The sequence below is a fragment of the Mytilus californianus genome, unplaced genomic scaffold, assembly GCF_021869535.1.
Source record: "Mytilus californianus isolate M0D057914Y unplaced genomic scaffold, xbMytCali1.0.p SCAF_2, whole genome shotgun sequence".
In the NCBI taxonomy this organism is placed as follows: Eukaryota; Metazoa; Mollusca; class Bivalvia; order Mytilida; family Mytilidae; genus Mytilus; species Mytilus californianus.
In genome coordinates, this window is record NW_026262668.1 from 71,073,783 (window position 1) to 71,095,832 (window position 22,050).

A 22,050-nucleotide genomic window follows, 5' to 3' on the forward strand; every position below is an offset into this window, starting at 1 on the left:
TTTCATTGGGATAATATCAAATTTATCTTTAATGTTAAAAATATCTAACAATTCATTATCAACAATTTATAACAGTCAATAGAAAATAAAAAATGTTATTCCATATTGCATTGCTGTCAAATCTCTTTCATAAATCATGAAAATGTTTGTAAAACTATCCTTTCTTTGTCTACAGTGATATCTGTACTAATGGGCACAAGACTTCTGATGTCTAAAAAGTAATTACCATAGCTACTTTACTTTCTTCTTCTTTGCCTTTTCCTGTAATGAAACATTAATAAATATGTACCCTGATAAGACATTTGAAATTAACACCTTCACTGTTTCAATGTGGACTTGTTTTTTAGATGAACTATCATTTTTATAAAGCTATGGTAAATAAAAAAAACAAACTGACGGACAAGGTTTTGTAGTCATCTTTTTGTAACCTGTTCCATGATTTGATTGGATAGTAATAGCATTTCTTCTCTTTCAGTAATTTGTTAACAAACTTAATTTTGATTTCAAGGTCCACTTAGAAAACAAGCAAACTTACCGTCATTACTCCTTGTACACAAAGTGTGAGTATGCACATAGGGGGAACATATTGATGGATCTGAAAGCTTTCAGAGTAAATGAATCAGAAAATCATTTTTCATACATTGGTAGTGATTTCCCTATATGATTTAAAAGAAAGGAGTATTACAATTCATGCATTTGCAACTGCAGGCTTTATGCTGGCAGTCAGGAAATTGCAAAAAAATAATCAATTGGTGAAATAACAATAATAACTGCCGTTATAATTCCTTTAGTATATTTTCATATAAACCCTTAATACAATGTCGCCTGCTTTTTCCTGAACCTTGTGTGATTCACTTATTTGTCTTAGGTATTTACATGAAGATGAAAAAAGCAATAGTTGGCAGAATAAACACAATCTTCTCTTTCTGTAGCTAGAAATTTTAGCTGTTTAGTTGCACAAAGTTTCTATGTCTGTTTGTATTAATGAAGAGCATAGCACAAACTTAATTCATAGAATGTACTGTCAGTTAACAGAATCCATGAGGGTTTGGATTGGGGTCCTTCATTTCAATTTTCTTCAATTTTTTAGGTCATTTTTCTCTATTCTGTATGTATTTTGCCCTTTATTCTCCAGGATTATAGTTTAGCACCCCATTTTTGCTATTCTTAATTTTTTGACCTGTTATTTCTCTATCCTGTAAACCCCATCCAGACCCTCATCTATTTCAAAGTATGAGTTATTGTCAGTATCATAAATGCAAAAGATAGTAAAAATAAGAAAAAATAATCTTGGCTGGCTCAATTTTTTGGGGAACCACATCACTGATGTATTTTTTATTTGCAAATTAGATTACTTCTGAAGCCCATACTTTTGTGCATATCATAAATTGTTTTTGAATTATGGGAAAAAAATCTTCTATAACTAAAACAGAAATACACTTAAAAAACTGTGTACTGCTGGCTGTATGATATCACATTTTGTAATGTTCTATATAATTTTAATTTACTCCGGAATAACTTACATCCTATACAAAAATACCTTTATTCTGTAGTGTGAAATGCAGAATTTAACACATTTATTGGAAGACACAATGTGTTGTGAATCCATTAAAGAAATAAAACTACCTTAATTTTTGAATCTGTATCTGGACTTTCTCTTTTGAATTTCCTAAGATCAGCAGTGAACAGTACCTTAATATACAATACAATATATATAAAATTTTGCAAACAGGTGCAAAACATAATTTTATTCTAAAATCATCATTTGAAACTATAAGTTGTATAAAACAATGAGGTATCAATCTGAGATTTTAAGTCATGATCTTCAAAAGTTATTGTCCATACAAATCATGATCGACAATATCGAAAAATCATGTTAAAATTAATAGAACCATCTGTGAAAATCACTTCTATACCAATGGTTGTAAATTTCAATTTAGTTTCGATAAATTTCTGAACAAAACTTACAGAATGTGCCCATCCAGCATATGGTCCCCACAAACTTCTGAAATGATCTCCTGTAAAATATAATGGCAGTTATAGAAAAACCAGTGAAATCAATTGTGTTGATGACACTATAATGGAATGCATTGCATTCTATATTTCATTGAACATTCATTTTTGAAAAGCTACTATATAATACTGTAGAATGATTTAATTTGATTACTTCTTAGATTTTAGACTCAAGTGGTTGAAAGAATGACTGACTTTTCCAGAAACAACTCTTTAAATTTTCAACCACTGCCTTCACAGAATGTTCGCTGGTCCTTTAAGTTGAAGTATTGTAGCTCACAGCTAAATTCTATTTGTCCAAAGGGCAAGTTGCTAACAAATATACTAGCTGTATTCCAATTTAACTGGCTTGAGTCCACTGAGCAGGCACATTTTCATCCCTTGTATTGGGAAGATCATTTTATTTATACTTAACAACTTGCCTTTGGTATTGCTTCTATAAAAAGAATTCAAGGTTGACATTTTAATAATTATTTCATTTCTTAGCTATGTGATTTAGTAAATTTCATGCAAATGACAGTTTTATGCTCAGTTTTAAGCTGTCAAAAGGGTATTTATTTATGAAAGGCATGACTACTAACAGATACCCTAAGATTTTTTCCTGTTGACAAATTGAAATAATTTCAAGAAATATAACAGTTTTCTGCTTTGATTTTTAATTGGTGTTGAGCTGAAGGTAAATTTCATTGTGTGGTAGCAAAAAGAATCCTTGTGCAACTAAACAGCTAAAATTTTCAGCTAAAGGAAGAGTATATTGTGTTTATTCTGCTTACCTATTTCTTTATACAGATTATCTGTTAGAGATTTTGACTGTTTTAATTTTGGTATGTAATCTCTTGATGCTATTTGCCACACATGGGTGTCAACTGGAATGGCTCCTGCTTTGTCCATTGACATCAAACAAACACAATCTGCTACCTTAATACAATAAAAAAATATATAAATACATTACTTCAAAAACCGCACTTTTGAAATTTATCATAAGATTGATTTAGTTACATATACATTATTTACCCGGTACTTATTTCATTCTTTTATTTTCACAAAAGAATCTATGAATATCCATTTAAATTTATTCAAGTTTTTTCTTCATAGTATCAAAATCAAATTGCTCAAGTTTTTTTAATTTTAGCCTGTTTGATAAACTTAAGCTTCTTGTGTGTTTAATAAATGCACAGGTCACCTATTAGATCATATTAACTTCAGTATTTCCCTTTTTTTTTATTATGACAAGTAAGGCAAAAACAAGTACATAATCATAATTTTCTCATGACAGAAGTGTTGAGGGACTTATAAAAAGATTTATACAGCTAAATATTTCCTGCAATAAGACACAATCATTTTTAACTGCTTTACTGAAAATGCCAATCCTCCATAAAGTACAAGTAATCTTCATTAAAAAAAATTTGACATAAAATATTCAACAAATGCAAATGCAACAATTTTTTTCTCTCAAAATTTCCCCATTTCAAAATATAACATACCTTAGCACCTACACCATTGAGTTTCATTAATTGCTGCTTTGCTTCTTCATATGGCTTTTCTCTCAAACTAAATAAAAAATCTTCTCCACCATTTTCACTGAGATAATGAGCTGATGAACTGATGTATTTGGCCCGATAACCAAAACCTAACTGTCTCAATTTTTCTTCCACACCTTCTCCTGCCAGTGATGATATGGATGGGAAAGCAAAATAAGCCTGGCCATCTATTTCTGTTATCTTCTCACCATAATTTTCACATAATTTTTCTACCATCGAACTTATTCTAGATATATGGTTATTGGACGAACAAATAAAAGAAAATAAATTTTCAACAGGATGCTGACGAAGCATTCTAACTCCTTGGAAGTTTTCCGATTTCTCCCGAAAATTTGGGTCTTTGTGCGACCATTGTGCATAGAGATCTTGGAGTTTTACAGAGAGCTGTAAATAATCACTCAAAATGTTTAATTCATTATCACATTCGTTTCCTACATTTTCACACCAAATGTATTTTTCTTCAACAGTTCTTGTCATCTTTTCTGTTGTCCCCTTTTTACTTAATTTTCTATGCTTTTTGGTGGGTGGACGTTTTTCTATCTTGGTTTGTTGTTGCATAAAATTACCCTGAGTGGTATAAAAGATCTCATTTTCATTTTGCTTCAGCTTCCACACTCGTCCTGCTAATACCCCAACCCAAGTACCAGGGATATTCTCTTTCCATCTGTAAAATATTTATAATTTTATAAAAGATTAAAAGTTTTCTTAAATCACAATGTTCTCTGTGCATCCTGTATGTACCTTTTTGCATGCATCAGAACTTTATTCATGAAGTTCAGACATATATAATTTCATGCTAAAGGCAATGGTACTTAAAAAAAATTATTTCAAGAATCTGTGTTTTGAATTTAGTTTGACATATAGTGTAGATTTATACATTTCTTAATCATAATTCATCACCATAAAGAAGTAAGATATTGACAGCAATAAAAGCACAGTTCACTTGATATTTAGAGCTTTTTTCCTAATGCTTGTAGTTTAAAGGTTTGGTTGGCTTGCTTGCTTTGTTTGAATAAATATTTGCTCAAGCATTGTAATTAAGATTGACATCTGCAATCAATAGATAGGCGGGGCTTCAGCTTGTATACATTATACTCTGCATTATACTTAACATCCAATAACATTTAAGTATAAAGTATACAAGCTGAAGCCCCACCTTTCTATTGATTGCAGATGTCAATCTTAATACAATGCTTGAGCAAACATTTATAGATACAAACAAAGCAAGCAAGCCAACCAAACCTTTAAACTACAAGCATTTGGAAAATAGCTCTAATCATTGTCCAGTTTTTCATGAGATTTTTATCTCCAGTTTATCCATCCCATATCCTTTCTTTTTGTAATTTCAATATCATTAATAAGATGGATGGAGTTGTTATACATGTACATTAGGTATTTTGCTGCTGAAATTCAAAATAACATTGTCATAATATTATCTTAATAAAATATGAAATATATGGGTAGAAGTCAATTTTAATTTAATTCTTATATATTAGACAGAACATTGATTATAAAAAAACATATAACCAGAAGCTTTGGAAATAGCAATCCTTACCAAATAAACAGAGATATTTTTAAATTTTATTTCAAATGTAAATTTATACACTTTATATAACTATTCATAGTATGAACACAGAAAGTATAAGTTTGACCACTGATATTGGTTTATTGTTCATTGTTACTGTCAATGACTGTTCAGAAAGAACTTCTGTTAGTTGTAACACCACAATTCATCACTTATACATCATATAAACAATCAGGAACAACTGGAACATCTGACAGACTAGTAATAACGTTTACCTCTAACCTTCGAGAGCTCATCAGGAGGTAGCATTTACCTGATATTATGTTATATCATGACACAATGACACGAGGACAAAATCAATAACACATAAAAATAAATATACTAATGAACTTAAAATCGTGATATCAGGTCGTTCCGGCCCCAAGTCCATCCGTCCCCAAGTCAATCCGTCCCAAGTCGTTTCGTCCCACAACAATCTGGACCCATGATAAAATAATGAATAATTTATATTTACATTGGAGGATTTGGTGACATATTTGATTCAGGGTAAATGGAATTTGCACAAAGTATCAATGACTAATGACAGCAGGTAAGTGAAGAATGCCTAATATTTGAGGAACATTCAGATTACTTATTTTAAATTGATACGAAAAGGAGTATGATTGGTACTGTATATGAAGTTATTTTCCATGAATTGATAACTTGGAATATCATGGAAAAAAAAAAGTTTTTACTTAATTCACACATTGAAGAGATTTACAATCCAACGGAACATATAATTATATAATCATCATTATAACTTGTTTAAATCAAATCAATGTCTAAATTGTTTTTTCAACAATTGTTTCAGGATCAGAACCAAAGTAATACCAGTCGTAATCACTTAATTCAATCAAAATCATGACTGATAAAATTTATTTAATCAACAAGGTTTTTATAGTTTGATCTTTTGATGGTACTAAATTCTCTTATATATATATTTTTATTATAATTATGCATACACAATAGTCTTGAAAACTTGTAATAAAAACATAAATCAACATAATTGTTTTATACTGCATAATCATCCCTACTCATTAAAGGTGATAAATTGATTTGAATTCAAATATTTTACATTAAAATAATATTCTATTTCTGTATGAAATCTTAATATAAATATTTGACATATTTAAAAAAAATATTCCAACAAATGTCTTATCTAATGAAAATTCAATATTTAAAAATATATAAAATATTTGACAAAGGCATACTTTTTTACCGTCCACCTTTTTTATTATAATAAAATTCATAAACATTTATGTATGACCATAACACCAACATTTTAGTTGGTGATGATAAGATTCAAATAGGACAGACCCTGTGCTAGTTGGTGATGATAAGATTCATTGTTTGTTATATGCCGATGACTTGGTACTATTGTCAAGTAGTCCAGAAGGACTACAATGTAGTCTTGACAATCTAGCTCAATTCTGTACAGATTGGAAGCTGGAAGTAAATTCTACAAAATCAAAAGTCCTAATATTCAATTCTAACGGCAAATCATTTCAAAACTTTTTTACTATCAACAAATCTTATGTTGAGACAGTTGATAAGTATTGTTACCTTGGGATAACTTTAAAATGCAATGGTAAATTTAACCTTGCCTCCAATTTATTGATGGAAAAGGCTAGAAAAGCTCTATTCAAAATAAAGAAATCTCTTAGTCTGAACAATTCATGTAGACTTTTAGAATTTTTTTTTGATACAATGGTACTTCCAATTTTAGTATATGGAAGTGAAGTTTGGGGTATTGAATCAATTCTAAAAAATACTGAGAATGAACCATTCAAGTTTCATATAAAATTTATGAAAGAAATTCTTGGGGTTCACTGTAAAACTTCCAACAATGCATGTCGCAGTGAGCTTGGTAGACTCCCCTTAAAAGCTAAAATTATGTTATCCTCCATGAAATTCTTAGATCATTTAATCTCATCTGACAAGATCTTAGCTCATGACATTTTTATTAAAACAAGAGAAAACAACCTATGGACAAGTAATATGAAGAAATGTATCCAAAATCTGGGCTTCTCGTATTTAACATCTTTTCATGTACCAATTAAACCTATGCTTGCTCAGATAAAACAACGAATTCATGACCAAATTTTACAGGAACAGAATTCATATATTACGGAATCATCAAAATTATCATTTTTTCAACATTATTGTTTTTCAAATAAACGTGCACACTATGTTGATCAATTGAATATGTTGAAAGATAGGGCACCTTCGGCAAAACTTAGGCTAAGTGCACACAATCTTGAAATTGAAAGAGGCAGGTACCTGCGAGTTTACAGAGAAGAAAGGTTGTGCAAATTATGTCATAATAACAATATAGAAGACGAAAAACATTTTTAAAAATTATGACAAACAATCCAAAACTGAGGATGAATATATTAAACTACTACTTAATAGCAAGTGTAGAACAAAACTTAGATTCATTTTATTCTTTATTAATCAATCATTTGAATTAAGGAAAAATGTCCTGACAAATGAGTAATATGAACATTATGAAGCTATAACATACAATGTATATATGTCAGTAGACTATTCTACATTAACCTATGTATATTAATATATATATAACTGCAAATTTCATTGTTCGAAATGTGCCTATTAATATGTTATGTAGTATTGTTTAATTGATGCATCATTACCATTTGTATACTTATAGTTGTATGGGCCGTTGCCAATTATTGTAATTGAGTTTGTGCCAATAAAATATTTTGTATTTTTTTGTATGTATTACAATTCGTATATATTTTTTTGTATCCCTTATGAATATTTTTTAAATTGGGGCCGCCCGGGCCGGATCAACTTTAAATATAAGAAATGATATGGGGCCGGATCGACTTGGGATGAAACGACTTTGGCAGGAACGACATGAAAGAAAGCAAAATCGTAACTTATTTTTCTAAAAGTTGCGCTTGAAAAATTTGTAATATGGAATTTTTTCCCTTTCAAAAATAACACCTTCTTCATACTATAACACAAAATTAAGCAGAACAAAATAAAAGTAAGAGTGAACATAAATATGGGCAAAAAGTCCATACCATGCCCTAGTCTGTATATGTTAAAATTTCTATTGACACTCAATTAAATAAAATGATTTTCAAACTAGAGCAATGTCGACTTGAGTCTCAGTCTTTCTGTACAACTTGATACCTTGAACAACATTCCCTCCCCCTTTTTTTCCGCGTGCCGTGATACGCCACAACGACTTCAGAAAAATGACAACAACAACAAAAGATTTAAGGTAAGTGTAAACCTGAATGACTGTCCACATGCCAGTGTTTTATCAAGCCGTAATTCTTTGATTGGACACATAAATGACTTGAAGGTTGATTCAATCATGGGCGCAGCCATGTTTTTCTTTTTCACGTACAGTGCGAGATTTATCGTTGTTGCGGGCAACGTTTACAAATGGCGGCCACTGGCCAAGGTGCAGATGATCAAGGTGATTTGTTTGATTCCCCTTTTGTCTTTCTGTTTGGCCCTGAAAAAGTAAACATTTGCAATTCGTCAGTTTATTAATATTAAAATGCACGTCAAAATGTATCTGATCTCCCAATGAAACGCATGACTGACAAAGTAAGACTTGTATGAGAAGGAAATGACATTATGAGGATGCAAGTCTGCAGTTATTTAATGATTTCGGTTGACATTTTGGTATTTTCCCAGGCATTGCCTTGTCTATTCACTGGAGTACCTATAAATAAGTGATAACCCGTAAACAGGTTGGGGAGGTTCCTCATTAAATCATTAAATGGTACTAACTTCTATCCTCATTTATGGGTATTATATATCCCAAAACGGGTATCAATAGACCTTACCACTATTTGTGAATCTGCAACACTTGACCTGAGAAACTGTGACACTTGAATTTGACGTCGTACAACAATCACTTTTCCTTTGTGGCGTCAGACATTTTCTATTGTGACGTCAAAATTTTACGGGAACTTTTTTGTTGTTCGGTAATGACAAAAAAATAGCGATAAGGTGTATTTTCAGTTATAAAAATATGAACTTTGGACATGGGGCAAACATTAGGTTAAAGGACAACATTTTGCCTAAAGACACCATGAGTCTGACTGAAATATCACATACCTGCCAACCCTCCTGTTTTGAGCGGGAGTCTCCCCTGGAATAACCCACGTTCGTAATTCTCTGGCTTTTTCATTACTTTCAATAGAAATAAATAAACAATCAGCTTTCATTTGAAAACTTTGGTCAGTAGTTTTTATGTTAGATATATAAGTAATCCAAATTCAGTTAATTCTGCTATGTCAACTCCAACAAGATAAAGGTCTTTGTCTGGACTAAGCGGCAGTGTAAAAAAGAAGAAATAGATAACTGCAAATCGAAATGTTAAGCAGATTTGAATGAAAGATTTTCAATTTTTACGACCAAGTTCACTTGGCAATGAATCTTTTTGCACATCTTGTTCAAACAAACATTTTTCGATTTCTTCTGGTGGTCTGTACGATGTTTGAAAGCATGCTTAGTGTGAGACTCACAACAAAATCAAAATCTTTAATGTTGTGAGTTATGAGACTTGGAGGTATCGAAAAAGGCTAAAAAAAAAAACACCTTGTATAGATTATAACCATGAATTGAAGAAATATTTAAAAGTATATTTATTAACTCTAATTGGTGTTTTGTAGATGATTATGTAAACAGGTCATATTTTTAACTTGAAAATGTCGTTCGCGCAAAATCTCCCCCTCAGCTATCATAGCTGAGGGGGAGATCTCCCTCTTTGAAGGTTTCAGAGGTTGGCAGGTATGATATCATCAGGATAAAAGTTAACAGCCTTCAAAAAGTAGGATTTTTGGAGGCCATTATCTCAGGGCTGCCAAGTCTCATGCGTTTAGCGTGAGACTCACGCATTTTCATGCTTATTTGGCGGCATTTTCCTTTGATCTATTGTTTTTTCTCTTTGATTTTACGATTTTGGCCAAATCTCACGCATTTGCATTATTAAAAGTTGGCAGAACTGTTATCTTTGTATTTAGTACTCATTTGAACTCTTAAAGGGAAAAATGTTGTCATTTATATGAATATTTGCACCATGACAGGTATCATGATGAAATCATAAATTAGTTTTTTTATCACTGTAAATTGATACCCGATTTTGGGTATAATACCAATATAAAATTAAATGCGGATAGTACCTAATAATGAGGATATTCCTCAACCTGTTAAACATATATTTTATTGCCATGGATTTTGCTATTCAATGAAGTTCAGTAAATTTTTTTAACCTATAAGTTTGTGCATCTTGTTGATGGCCGGCTTTTATGTCGATCAAGGCCCAAGTTGATCTGGCCATGGCCTAAATTTGATCTAGCCCAAGTCAATTCCTTTTCACCAGTTTTAAGCATGTCTTTTAGTCTCATGACAAGTCACTAGTGGAGTAGGAACTCCTGACCCTTCAGAACACCTGAGTTCATACCTGGTTTTTGGTTGAGTTTAATGTCTCCCAATGTGTAGTTGTATATAATATAACTTCTATTTAGTGTTTTGTGGATTGTTGGTTAAACTTTTCATCTTTTGTTCTCTTTTCTATACTAGTATGCACTTACAGCCAAATAAAAGTATATGTGTGGTTCCAGTTACCCCACCGACCCTAGTTTTAACCCCCCGACCCAAGAACTTTTTTTTCCATTTCTGAAAAATAATTTTCGAACGATCCCATTTTGTGGAATGTGAATTTCAATAATTAAATTCACAGATTTCTGTCATCTGAATTTCCATTAGAAGTATATATCCAATATGGCTAAAATGCAACAAAATTAACATATTTGTTTATTTTACTTTTACAACCAAACATATAGAGAAAAAAATTGCCGACCTACCGACCCTATTTTTTTTCAGGATGTAACTGGAACCACACATATATTTTTATTTAGCCTAATTAAAATCAATTGATTGCATAGTTTTCCATTTATTGTAAAAACTTTAGAAGCCACAGTCTGTATTCTAGTCTTTTTGTACTTTCTAGCACAAGTGTAAACTAATATAAAATTCCATAGTAGTTAAAGATATATAACTTCAAAAAAAAGTTCAAAGCAACACTGCAAACAATACACCTAAAAAAATCAAACGCTTAAAACAATTTTTTTGGGGAACAATCTTGTAATTTTCTAATCCTATATGTTTGGACATTCAATCAATTTGAACTAAAATATTAGCAACTGCACAATTTGCATTCTGTATTTCCTTTTAAATATTAATGGAGAAGACATGTACAGATCCTGGGCACACATAATACTATCTACCTACATGTAGGTTCCTTTAAAACTTTTAATTAATAAGTACAAAAACATAATGATCGATCACCAAGAACAATCTGCAAAAATGCAGATTTTATTTCTTACTTTTAAGGGAAAAGTACATATATGTATTATACTTATACACATATATGTCATAACTTTAAAACATCTGCAATTACAGACATTTGTTTGACTACAAATAAAAGTAAAGAGCTACAAACAGACCAAAATGAAATGTTTATTTAGAATCAGGTAAATATCAAAATGATAGTAATAAACTGGATATATCATACAATTTTGAAATATTAATGTTATATTTATGGTTTGAATGTATAATTTTATAAATATAGGTAAAGACCAGTAAGATAGTCTGAAAAAAAACAACAGTCAACATGGTTAGCATACCTGACTGGTCGAAGTTCTCCCGGATCCATGACACCTTAAAAGAGCCGGGGAACATACTGATGAACAAGTACTACAAACAAAGGGAAGAAGAGACCATAAAACTAGCGGAGGAACATGGATACTTCCTGGTCCCAACTCAGGGATACTTAATTAAACATATGGGTCCTTTGAATGGGCGACGTGTAAAGGATACAAACAAAATATATCTTGTGAAGCTTGTTGGTGTTCATATGAGGAAAATTGGAGACATCTCATATTGTATTAACTTGAGGATCTGCATCTTGCATAATAATTTCTTAACAAAAATTGATGGCCTTGCAACCTGTCGTCAATTGATTAAGCTGGATCTTCATTCAAATCAGGTAAAATTAAATATGTTTCTTGGGCATATTTATATGTGAGGAGGTTATGTTTCTTATCTTATGCATTTCTTCGTAATTTACTGACATGAAAATATTTATGCATTATTGATGGAACAGTTATTCAGTTGTATATATTTATAAACCTTGTCCGATTAAGGATAAGATTTATAAAACAAAAACAAACTTCAATACATTTATTTAAAAAAATATGTTCGTGGTAAATGTGTAGCAATGTACATGTAAAAACTATAGAGATGAGACCAAACCAAGAATAGCATTAAACTTATTATTTTGTATATGAAATGACAAGGGGAAATAATTAATGTAGTAGCACATACAACTTGTAATGGAGCATTTTCTGATCGACCTGGGTAGAGAAGTCACAATTATTAATTTGCATGGTAATAAATAATGAATAATTATGAATTGAACATTTCTACATAGTTTTCCCTATGTTTTTCTCTAGTTCAACATGTTCAACTTTTAACTTGTCTTGAATTAATAACTGTCACTTGAAGTAACTTAATATGTTGGTCTTTCTGCAAACTTTGAAAAAAGCATTGAAAATTCCATTTGTTGCCAGTGATACAGGTAAATTTTCAAACTCTGATTTTTGGCAACACTCTGTTCAGAAGTTTGCATACATTTGCATTTAAATTAAATATTTGCTTCTCATGCTTTATTGAAAGCTGAAAAAATTGATTTAGCAAAAAAGGTAGAAGAAAAGCAATATATTTATGTAGATATATTGGATGACCCGACTATTTGTTATTTTATTAAACATGTGATTGAATATACATATATGTATTTTAGTATATGTGTAACATGTATATGGCTTACAAATTTTTCAGCTTACATCTGTACCAGGGATTGCATTTTGGTCATCACTGAGGCATCTGAAGTTTTTATTGCTGCATGATAATCCTCTAGGGAAGTATGAAACATTACAAAACATTGCTACATGTCCAAATCTTATGGGCCTTACATTGTATGATACACCACTTGGATTGAAGAGAAATTATCGGCACCATGTTGTCAACAGTATTTGGTCACTTAAGGCCTTAGATCATTATGTTATATCTGATGAAGAGATAATTGAGGATGCAATATTTGGAGGAAGATTTTGTACACAGAATGAAGAATTTAAGATCAACCTTTGCCCACCATGGTACGAGGTAGGTAAAGTTTGATATGAACTGAAATGATGTAATTCAAATAGATAATACAATGAAAGCGAAAAGTTGCTTATGATGAAATACCAGGACAGGTAATAGATCAGTAGTAAATCAACAATGGCAATGTGAAAAAAAACCCAAAAAGTATTAAGGATTAATCATGAAAATAATAATACTAACATGTACAACTTTTTACCAAAATTGATCGCCCTGAAGATCATAAAAAACATTTTATTAAAATAAAGTATGTCAATAAAGGTTTTGATTTTGTAAATATTGCCGGTATTTTTAACGACCATTCTGTTAAAGAACAAATTCCTGGATATTTTGATAATACTGAACTCCCTCTTATTTGTTATATTTACAAGAAATCTACCCGGAAATTTGTGTTTAATTATAGCCAAGTCTGTAAAGATGTAAATATCAGTGAAAATACACCTACGTCATGTAATTGTAGTAATTCAGAATACACTTATGGCCCCATTTCCCATGTTATAACAGGAGACCTTAACATCGTTCGCGGCCGAGAGTTAAAATCATTCCTCAGTAAAGGACCTAAATATCGTCCCCCGTCAATTATTAAATGGAATGAGTGTCGTAATATCATCAACGACTCACTTTGTGCTTATTGTTTGAAATGGATAAAACAGGAAAAAGCTGACAAAAAATCTTTGGACTCTTTTTGTCGAGCCTTCGACTTTTGTCGAAAAAGCGAGACATAGCGATCCTACATTCCTTCGTCAGCGTTGTCGTCGTTGGCGGCGTCCACAAATATTCACTCTGTGGTTAAAGTTTTTGAAATTTTAATAACTTTCTTAAACTATCCTGGATTTCTTCCAAACTTGGACAGAAGCTTGTTTATGATCATAAGATAATATTCAAAAATAAATTTTATAAAAAAAAAATTCCATTAAAAGCTAGTATCTAGAAGGAAATTTTGTTAAAATTTTGTTCCATTTTTTCCGTATTTTACTTATAAATGGACTTAGTTTTTCTTCCAGTTAACATTACATACAGTGTGCAGTTTAAGTTTTTAAAACATTTCTTAGATTCATAAACTATCCTGGATTTTTACCAAACTTGGACAGAAGCTACTTACAATCAAAAGATAGTATAGAGAGGAATATATTTATTAATTTTTTTCCTCATTTTTGTTGAGCCTGTGATTAACAGCAAAAGTAGGCGAGACACTGGGTTCCGCTGAACCCTTACGAATTTTTTTAATTCAGTAATGAAGATAGTTGATATACGTATACAACATTTTAAAGAACATTTTACTCTTAACAACAACCATAAAAATCCTATTTCTCGTATCAAAAATAAACTAAAAGAACTAGCCAAGGAATTTGTTTTTGTCCTGGCTGATAAAGCTGCTAATAATATTATTATAGTTTGACGTAAATTTTACATTGAGGTTCTGCAAAAGGAAATCACCAATTCACCAACATTCCAACTGACTTCATTTTCAGAAAACGATATCTGTAACAAACATAAAGTATTAGCTACTTCTTTACAAGCAGAACCAAATACACTGAAAGTCCCAACTATGTACTGGCTTCCGAAGCTACACAAATCACCTTACAAATATAGATTTATTTCGACTTCAAGTCATTGTTCCACTACTAAATTGTCTATTCTACTTACTAGTACACTTGGTACAATCAAAAACCTGATAATAAATTGTTCAAATAAGGCCTTTGAAAATAGTGGAATTAATTACTTTTGGAGTGTCAAAAACTCGTTGGAAGTACTTGATAAAATGCATGCATATATTGGTGATTTTGAATCGGTTCAAAGTTTTGATTTTTCTACCCTATATACCACTTTGCCTCATATTCTTATTAAGAAAAAATTCACACAACTTATTAAATGGGCATTTAAAAAGTCGGGATGCGAATACATATGTTCAAACTCTTTTAGGTCATTTTTTAGTAGCAACAAACAAAAGAACTATGTCAATTGGACATGCTTTGATACTATATCTGCCCTTGAATTTTAACTTGATAACATTTTTGTTCGCTTTGGAGATTCCGTATATCGTCAAGTTATCGGAATTCCAATGGGGACTAACTGTGCACCACTTATTGCGGACCTTTTTAAGCTCACCTGGCCGGAAGGGCCAAGTGAGCTTTTCTCATCACTTGGCGTCCGTCGTCGTTAACTTTTTACATTTTGAACTTCTTCTAGAGAACCACTGAATGGAATGAAACCAAACATGGCATGAATGTTCCTTATGAGGTGCTGACCAAGTGTTGTTACTTTGAAGCTGATCCATAATCCAAGATGGCCTCCAGCGGGGGACTTAGTTTAACATGGGACCCTATGGGAAAAACATACAAATGTCTTCTTTTAGAGAACCACTGAATGGAATGAAACCAAACATGGCATGAATGTTCCTTATGAGGTGCTGACCAAGTGTTGTTACTATGAAGCTGATCCATAATCCAAGATGGTCTCCAGCAGGGGACTTAGTTTAACATTGGACCCTATGGGAAATACATACAAATGTCTTCTTTTAGAGAACCACTGAATGGAATGAAACCAAACATGGCATGAATGTTTCTTATGAGGTGCTGACCGAGTGTTGTTACTTTGAAGCCGATCCATAATCCAAGATGGCCGCCAGCAGGGGACTTAGTTTAACATGGGACCCTAAGAGAAATACATACAAATGTCTTCTTTTAGAGAACCACTGAATGGAATGAAACCAAACATGGCATGAATGTTCCTTATGAGGTGCTGACCGAGTGTTGTTACTTTGAAGCCGATCCATAATCCAAGATGGCGGCCAGCGGGGGACTTAGTTTAACATGGGACCCTATGGGAAATACATACAAATGTCTTCTTTTAGAGAACCACTAAATGGAATGAAACCAAACATGGCATGAATGTTCCTTATGAGGTGCTGACCAAGTGTTGTTACTATGAAGCTGATCCATAATCTAAGATGGCCGCCAGCGGAGGACTTAGTTTAACATAGGACCCTATGGGAAATACATACAAATGTCTTCTTTTAGAGAACCACTGAATGGAATGAAACCAAACATGACATGAATCTTCCTTATGAGGTGCTGACCAAGTGTTGTTACTTTGAAGCTGATCCTTCATCCATGATGGCCGCCAGATGGGGACAATGTTTAACAAAGGACCCTATGGACAATACATACAAATGTCTTCTTTTAGAGAACCACATACTGAATGGATTGAAACCAAACATGGCATGAATGTTCCTTATGAGGTGCTGACTAAGTTTTGTTACTTTGAAGCTGATCCTTCATCCATGATGGCCGCCAATGGGGGGACTTCCTTTAACATAAGACCCTATGGGAAATACATACAAATGCTTCTTCTAGAGGTGCACTGAATGGAATGAAACCAAAATATGGCATAAATGTTTCTTATGAGGTGCTGATGAAGTGTTGCTACTTTGTTGCCGATTTACTGTTCAAGATGGCCACCAGGATTTTTTTATTAAATTAAAGAGATGATTTTTCATTTCCTATTGTTACATGTAATTATCCATTTTTAGATGGTGACGTTCCCTTGTCACCATCTTATGGTGTTTATATATCTCAACTTGTACGATTCGCTCGTGTATGTAACAGCGTATTAGATTTTAGCTAGAGAAATTTATGTTTTACTGAAAAATTATTACACCAGGGTTTTTCGATATCATAAACTAGTCAAAGCATTTACTAAATTTTATCATAGGTATAAGGACATCATTCGTAAATATAACTCAACATGCAGATATCTTATACGTTCGGGTATTTCACATCCAATCTCTTATGGTAATATTCTTTACAAAGCACAAAAATGTCAGTATTCACCTCAAAAGCTAACAAAACCTTTAAACAGACTTATTAAGAAGGGATATAGTTACGATACTGTTGTCAGGTCATTAAAGATTGCATATTTTGGCTTTAATATTAATTCACTTATAGGGTCTTTGCATCGGAATTAAACACATTTATTCTAAAACCAGTTGTTGGCATGACACGAGTTATGTTCTTCTCATATATTTTATGACGGTATAATACTAAACCCCTAACAGGAGGGATTGTGCCTGATATTCATATGATGAAGACATAATCTTTTAATCAGTTTAATTGAGGTCTGGAGCTGGCATGTCAGTTACTGCTAGTAGTCTGTTGTTATTTATGTATTATTGTCATTTTGTTTATTTTCTTTTGTTTCCTATTCTGACATTGGACTCGGACTTATATTGAGTTTTACTGTACGTACTGTTGTGCCTCTGTTTTTTCTACATTGGCTAGAGGTATAGGGGGAGGGTTGAGATCTCAAAAAACATGTTTAACCCCGACGCATTTTTGCGCCTGTCCCAAGTCAGGAGCCACTGGCCTTTGTTAGTCTTGTATCATTTTTAGCTCACCTGGCCCAAAGGGCCAAGTGAGCTTTTCTCATCACTTGGCGTCCGTCGTCCGTCGTCGTCGTTAACTTATTACATTTTGAACTTCTTCTAGAGAACCACTGAATGGAATGAAACCAAACATGGCATGAATGTTCCTTATGAGGTGCTGACCAAGTGTTGTTACTTTGAAGCCGATCCATCATCCTTGATGGCCGTCAGCAGGGGACTTAGTTTAACATAGGACCCTATGGGAAATATTTACAAATGTCTTCTTTTAGAGAACCACTGAATGGATTGAAACCAAACATGGCATGCATGTTCCTTATGAGGTGCTGACCAAGTGTTGTTACTTTGAAGCCGATCCATAATCCAAGATGGCCGCCTGGGGGGGGGGGGGGGGGGCACTTAGTTTAACATAGGACCCTATAATGGGAAATATTTACAAATGTCTTCTTTTAGAGAACCACTGAATGGAATGAAACCAAACATGGCATGAATGTTCCTTATGAAGTGCTGACCAAGTGTTGTTACTTTGAAGCTGATCCATCATCCAAGATGGCCACCAGCTGGGGACAGTGTTTAACAAAGGACCCAATGGACAATACATACAAATGTCTTCTTTTAGAGAACCACTGAATGGATTGAAACCAAACATGGCATGAATGTTCCTTATGAGGTGCTGTTGTTACTTTGAAGCCGATCCATCATCCAAGATGGCCGCCAGTGGGGGACTTAGTTTAACAAAGGACCCTATGGGAAATACATACAAATGTCTTCTTTAAGAGATCCACTGAATGGAATGAAACCAAACATGGCATAAATGTTTCTCATGAGGTGCTGATGAAGTGTTGCTACTTTGTTGCTGATTTACAGTTCAAGATGGCCACCAGGATTTTTTATTAAATTACATGGCCAATATTAAACCAAATTTGGCCTCACTCATTATTAGGGTATCTGTTATGATTTTAATCTATTTTAACATGATTTCCAAAACCAAAGAAGAATCAGGTGAGCGACACAGGCTCTTGAGAGCCTCTAGTTAATTTTAGTTTCCTGTGTATAATTTGGAGTTTAGTATGACGTCCATTATCACTGAACTAGTATACATATTTGTTTAGGGGCCAGCTGAAGGACGCCTATTTATTAAAAAGCCAAACACAATACTGGTCTGGTCATCTGTTTTGATAATTTTCTATGTTTTCTATGTATTGTCTGCGTTTTTGTCCCATGTACATTTACTCCATATCCTTTCATTTTCTACAAGTGGTGAATGTAGGAGTCTTATCAATAAATTGAAAGAAAGTGAAATTTGTCAATTTCAAAAAGCAAATTATGCCATAGTCATTTAGTGGGATGGTTCTTCACTCACAAATATGATTAACCCTGCCACATTCTTTATGTGTCTGTCTCAAGTCAGGAGCCTGTAATCAGTGGTTGTCATTGGTTGCTATCTGTTATAATTGTTACTATAAAAATAAGAAGATGTGGTATGATTGCCAATGAGACAACTCTCCACAAGAGACCAAATGACACAGAAATTAACAACTATAGGCCTTCAACAATGAGCAGATCCCATACCGCATAGTCAGCTATAAAAGGCCCTGAAATGACAAATGTAAAACAATTCAAACGAGAAAAATAACGGCCTAATTTATGTACAAAATAATGAACAAAAAACAAATATGTTACACAGCAAAAAACATCAACCACTGAATTACAGGCTCCTGACCTGGGACAGGCACATACAGAATGTGGCGGGATTGAACTAGTTAGATGGCGCCAAACCCTCCCTTTAACCTGGGACAGTGGTGCAACAGCACAAAACAAGAACACACATACAAAACAATAAACGAAAAACAAATATGATAAAGTGTAACAAACAACAACCACTCAATTACAGGCTCCTGACTTATAGAATGTGGTGGGGTTAAACTAGTTTGAAGGCGCCAACTCTCCCTTACCTGGGACAGTGGTGTTACTAGTTTATTATTTTTAGGATAACTCAGGCTTTTTGTTTTCTATTTGAACTGTTTCACATTTTGTCATCTCTGGGCCTTTTATAGCTTACCATACAGTATGAGTATTGCTCTTTGTTGAAGGCCATACTGTGGCTGGGGGTTGATGACATGTACCTCCTCTGCCTTGGGTCTCTTTTTGATAGTTGTCTCATTTTTATAATTATACCACATCTCAATATTTTTGTTTTGTGTATAAATTGCTACATTTATCTTTTTAATTATTAGGATGGAACATTTGAAGAAGAAATGGCTCTTTTACGGAGGACAGAAGCAGAAATTAATAAAATTATGGCTCACCATTCACCAGTCCTGATAATACAAAGACACATTAGAGGCATTTTAACAAGAAAAAGGTAAGATAAAATAAGATTATCTTTTATTTGACTGCTTGAATAAAAAAATTTATTACATGTTAATGTAATGATATACAGGTTGCTAAAAGCATTTTAGTGTAAAAATAAGGAGATATGGTATGATTGCCAATGAGACAACTATCCACCAAAATTCAAATAAAGTGGATGTAAGCAATTATAGGCCTCTGTACGGCCTTCAACAATGAGAAAAACCCATAACGTATAGTCGACTATAAAAACCCTTGACATGAAAAATATGAAACAATTCAATTGAGAAAACTAACGGCCTAATTTATAACAAAACAATTTAAGAAAAAAAAATATAACAGACATTTTGACTGTATTTCTGACTTTTAGTTACCAAACACATGCTTAAACCAATGCATATAGTTTTTTTTCCATAATTCATAATGTTTTTTAGTTCATCAAATATGTCTTTTTAAAACAAAATGTATTACATAATATAACTTGGAGAAGAAAAGCTATTCAGTGGTTAACCTTAAACCGATGAAATCTAGGAAAATTATGACCCCACAAATGAGCATTAAAATCCACAATAATTTATGTGAAAGTACAATTTGAATTTGACCTAGGAGTATTCAAATGATTTTAAAGAATAGAAATCAATATTGCTCATCAAGTAAAATAACTTGCTTTAGAAGAATTTACTTACGATTTTGAATGTTTCCAACTAGAAAGAACCATAACTCTGGAACGGTAAAAATTAAAATTAAAAATAATGAAACATAGCATGTCTTTAGTGGTCCAAAACATTCCAAAAAGTGGTCTGTATTTAACATCTGGAAACCCCTAACAATTGAATTTTTCCAACAATAAAGTACAATAACTCTGGAACAGTACAAGTTAAAACAACGACCATGTCTTTAGTGGTCCAAAACATTCTATCAAAATTTCAATTAATTTCAAAAGGGATCTATTTATCATCTGGAAACCAAAAGTGTAATGGTCAGGCTGATAGATGGACAGGAGGATTCTTATTATCCCCTGACTCTGTCAAGCAGGGGTATAATGAAAACAAGATTTACTGAAAAATGTGTATGTTTTACTATTCACATTTTATATTTGCTTTAAGGTTTGGCAGCTTTGGACAGAAATCCAAAGGTTACAGATCAGTTGAGATGCCTCATTCCTCTGATGCAGTACCTCCTCCACCCTCAACTTCACCTGCATTTACCTTATGTAACCAGGATTTATCTGTAGGAACCAGTGCTGAATTTGACACCTATAACAAAAATCGTAGACCAGATTCCTCAGCACCAAGTGATGTAACAGAAGTACACACTTCTTCAAAGGTTAATATATAAACTTATAAGAAGTTTTATATTTTTGATAAACCATTTTTTTAGAATAACAAGAAGAAGGACTTCTTGAAGTAACTGTGCCATTGTGATACCTACTTTGAAAAAAATAGGAAGATGTGGTATAATTGCCAACGAGAGGACTATCCACCATAGTTAAAATGATGTAGATGTAAGCAAATATAATAAGGCCACTGTATGGCCTTTAACAATGAGTATGTTTATCAGCTGACATCAAAGATCAACAACACTTGAAATGACCAACATTCACCTAAACTAATATAAACAAATTGTCATAAAACCATTCCGAATACAGCCATAGAATAGAATAAATCTATAGTTTTTTAAATTGTATAATCTGCACTTACAGAGTATTAAAAGAAATGTTAAAAAATTATTGTAGCTGTTGTTGAAATGATTATAAAATGTTATTTTAACACATTATACTGAACTTTTGACTTCACTTCATTCCTGTTTCAAATTGAATTAGAGGCCCCTTCCCCCCTCTACCTTGGAATTTTTACATTCTTTAGATTATTCTGGTTTCTGATTAGGTGTGTTTGTAAAGTACCCAATAGTATACATTGATTTCACCATTGATATTTAGTTTGTTGTTCAATAAGCATCATTTCTCTTCATTTTCAAGCAGAATTAAA

General features: G+C 32.6%; 2 protein-coding genes and 1 long non-coding RNA gene across 3 annotated transcripts in view; 1 reads left to right on the forward strand and 2 right to left on the reverse strand.

Annotated features, from left to right (window-relative positions):
* On the reverse strand, positions 1 to 8,511 carry LOC127728108 (N-glycosylase/DNA lyase-like). The gene is made up of 6 exons (XM_052235337.1): positions 8,384 to 8,511; positions 3,498 to 4,218; positions 2,787 to 2,931; positions 1,969 to 2,018; positions 1,627 to 1,692; positions 1 to 261 (listed from the first exon to the last, which is right to left on the reverse strand). The coding sequence occupies exons 1-6, from the start codon at positions 8,479 to 8,481 to the stop codon at positions 232 to 234; spliced, it is 1,110 nt and encodes a 369-aa protein (XP_052091297.1). The 5' UTR covers positions 8,482 to 8,511; the 3' UTR covers positions 1 to 231.
* Positions 1 to 22,050, reverse strand: part of LOC127728195 (uncharacterized) — a 415,364-nt gene that overhangs the window by 378,478 nt on the left and 14,836 nt on the right. The gene's annotated exons all lie outside the window — the stretch shown is intronic.
* Positions 8,509 to 22,050, forward strand: part of LOC127728049 (leucine-rich repeat and IQ domain-containing protein 3-like) — a 19,895-nt gene continuing 6,353 nt past the window's right edge. Inside the window, exons 1-5 of the mRNA XM_052235224.1 lie at positions 8,509 to 8,572; positions 11,741 to 12,157; positions 13,009 to 13,332; positions 19,948 to 20,075; positions 21,169 to 21,388. Coding sequence (XP_052091184.1) covers positions 11,783 to 12,157; positions 13,009 to 13,332; positions 19,948 to 20,075; positions 21,169 to 21,388 — 1,047 coding nt within the window. The 5' untranslated portion in view covers positions 8,509 to 8,572; positions 11,741 to 11,782. The remainder of the gene's footprint in view (positions 8,573 to 11,740; positions 12,158 to 13,008; positions 13,333 to 19,947; positions 20,076 to 21,168; positions 21,389 to 22,050) is intronic.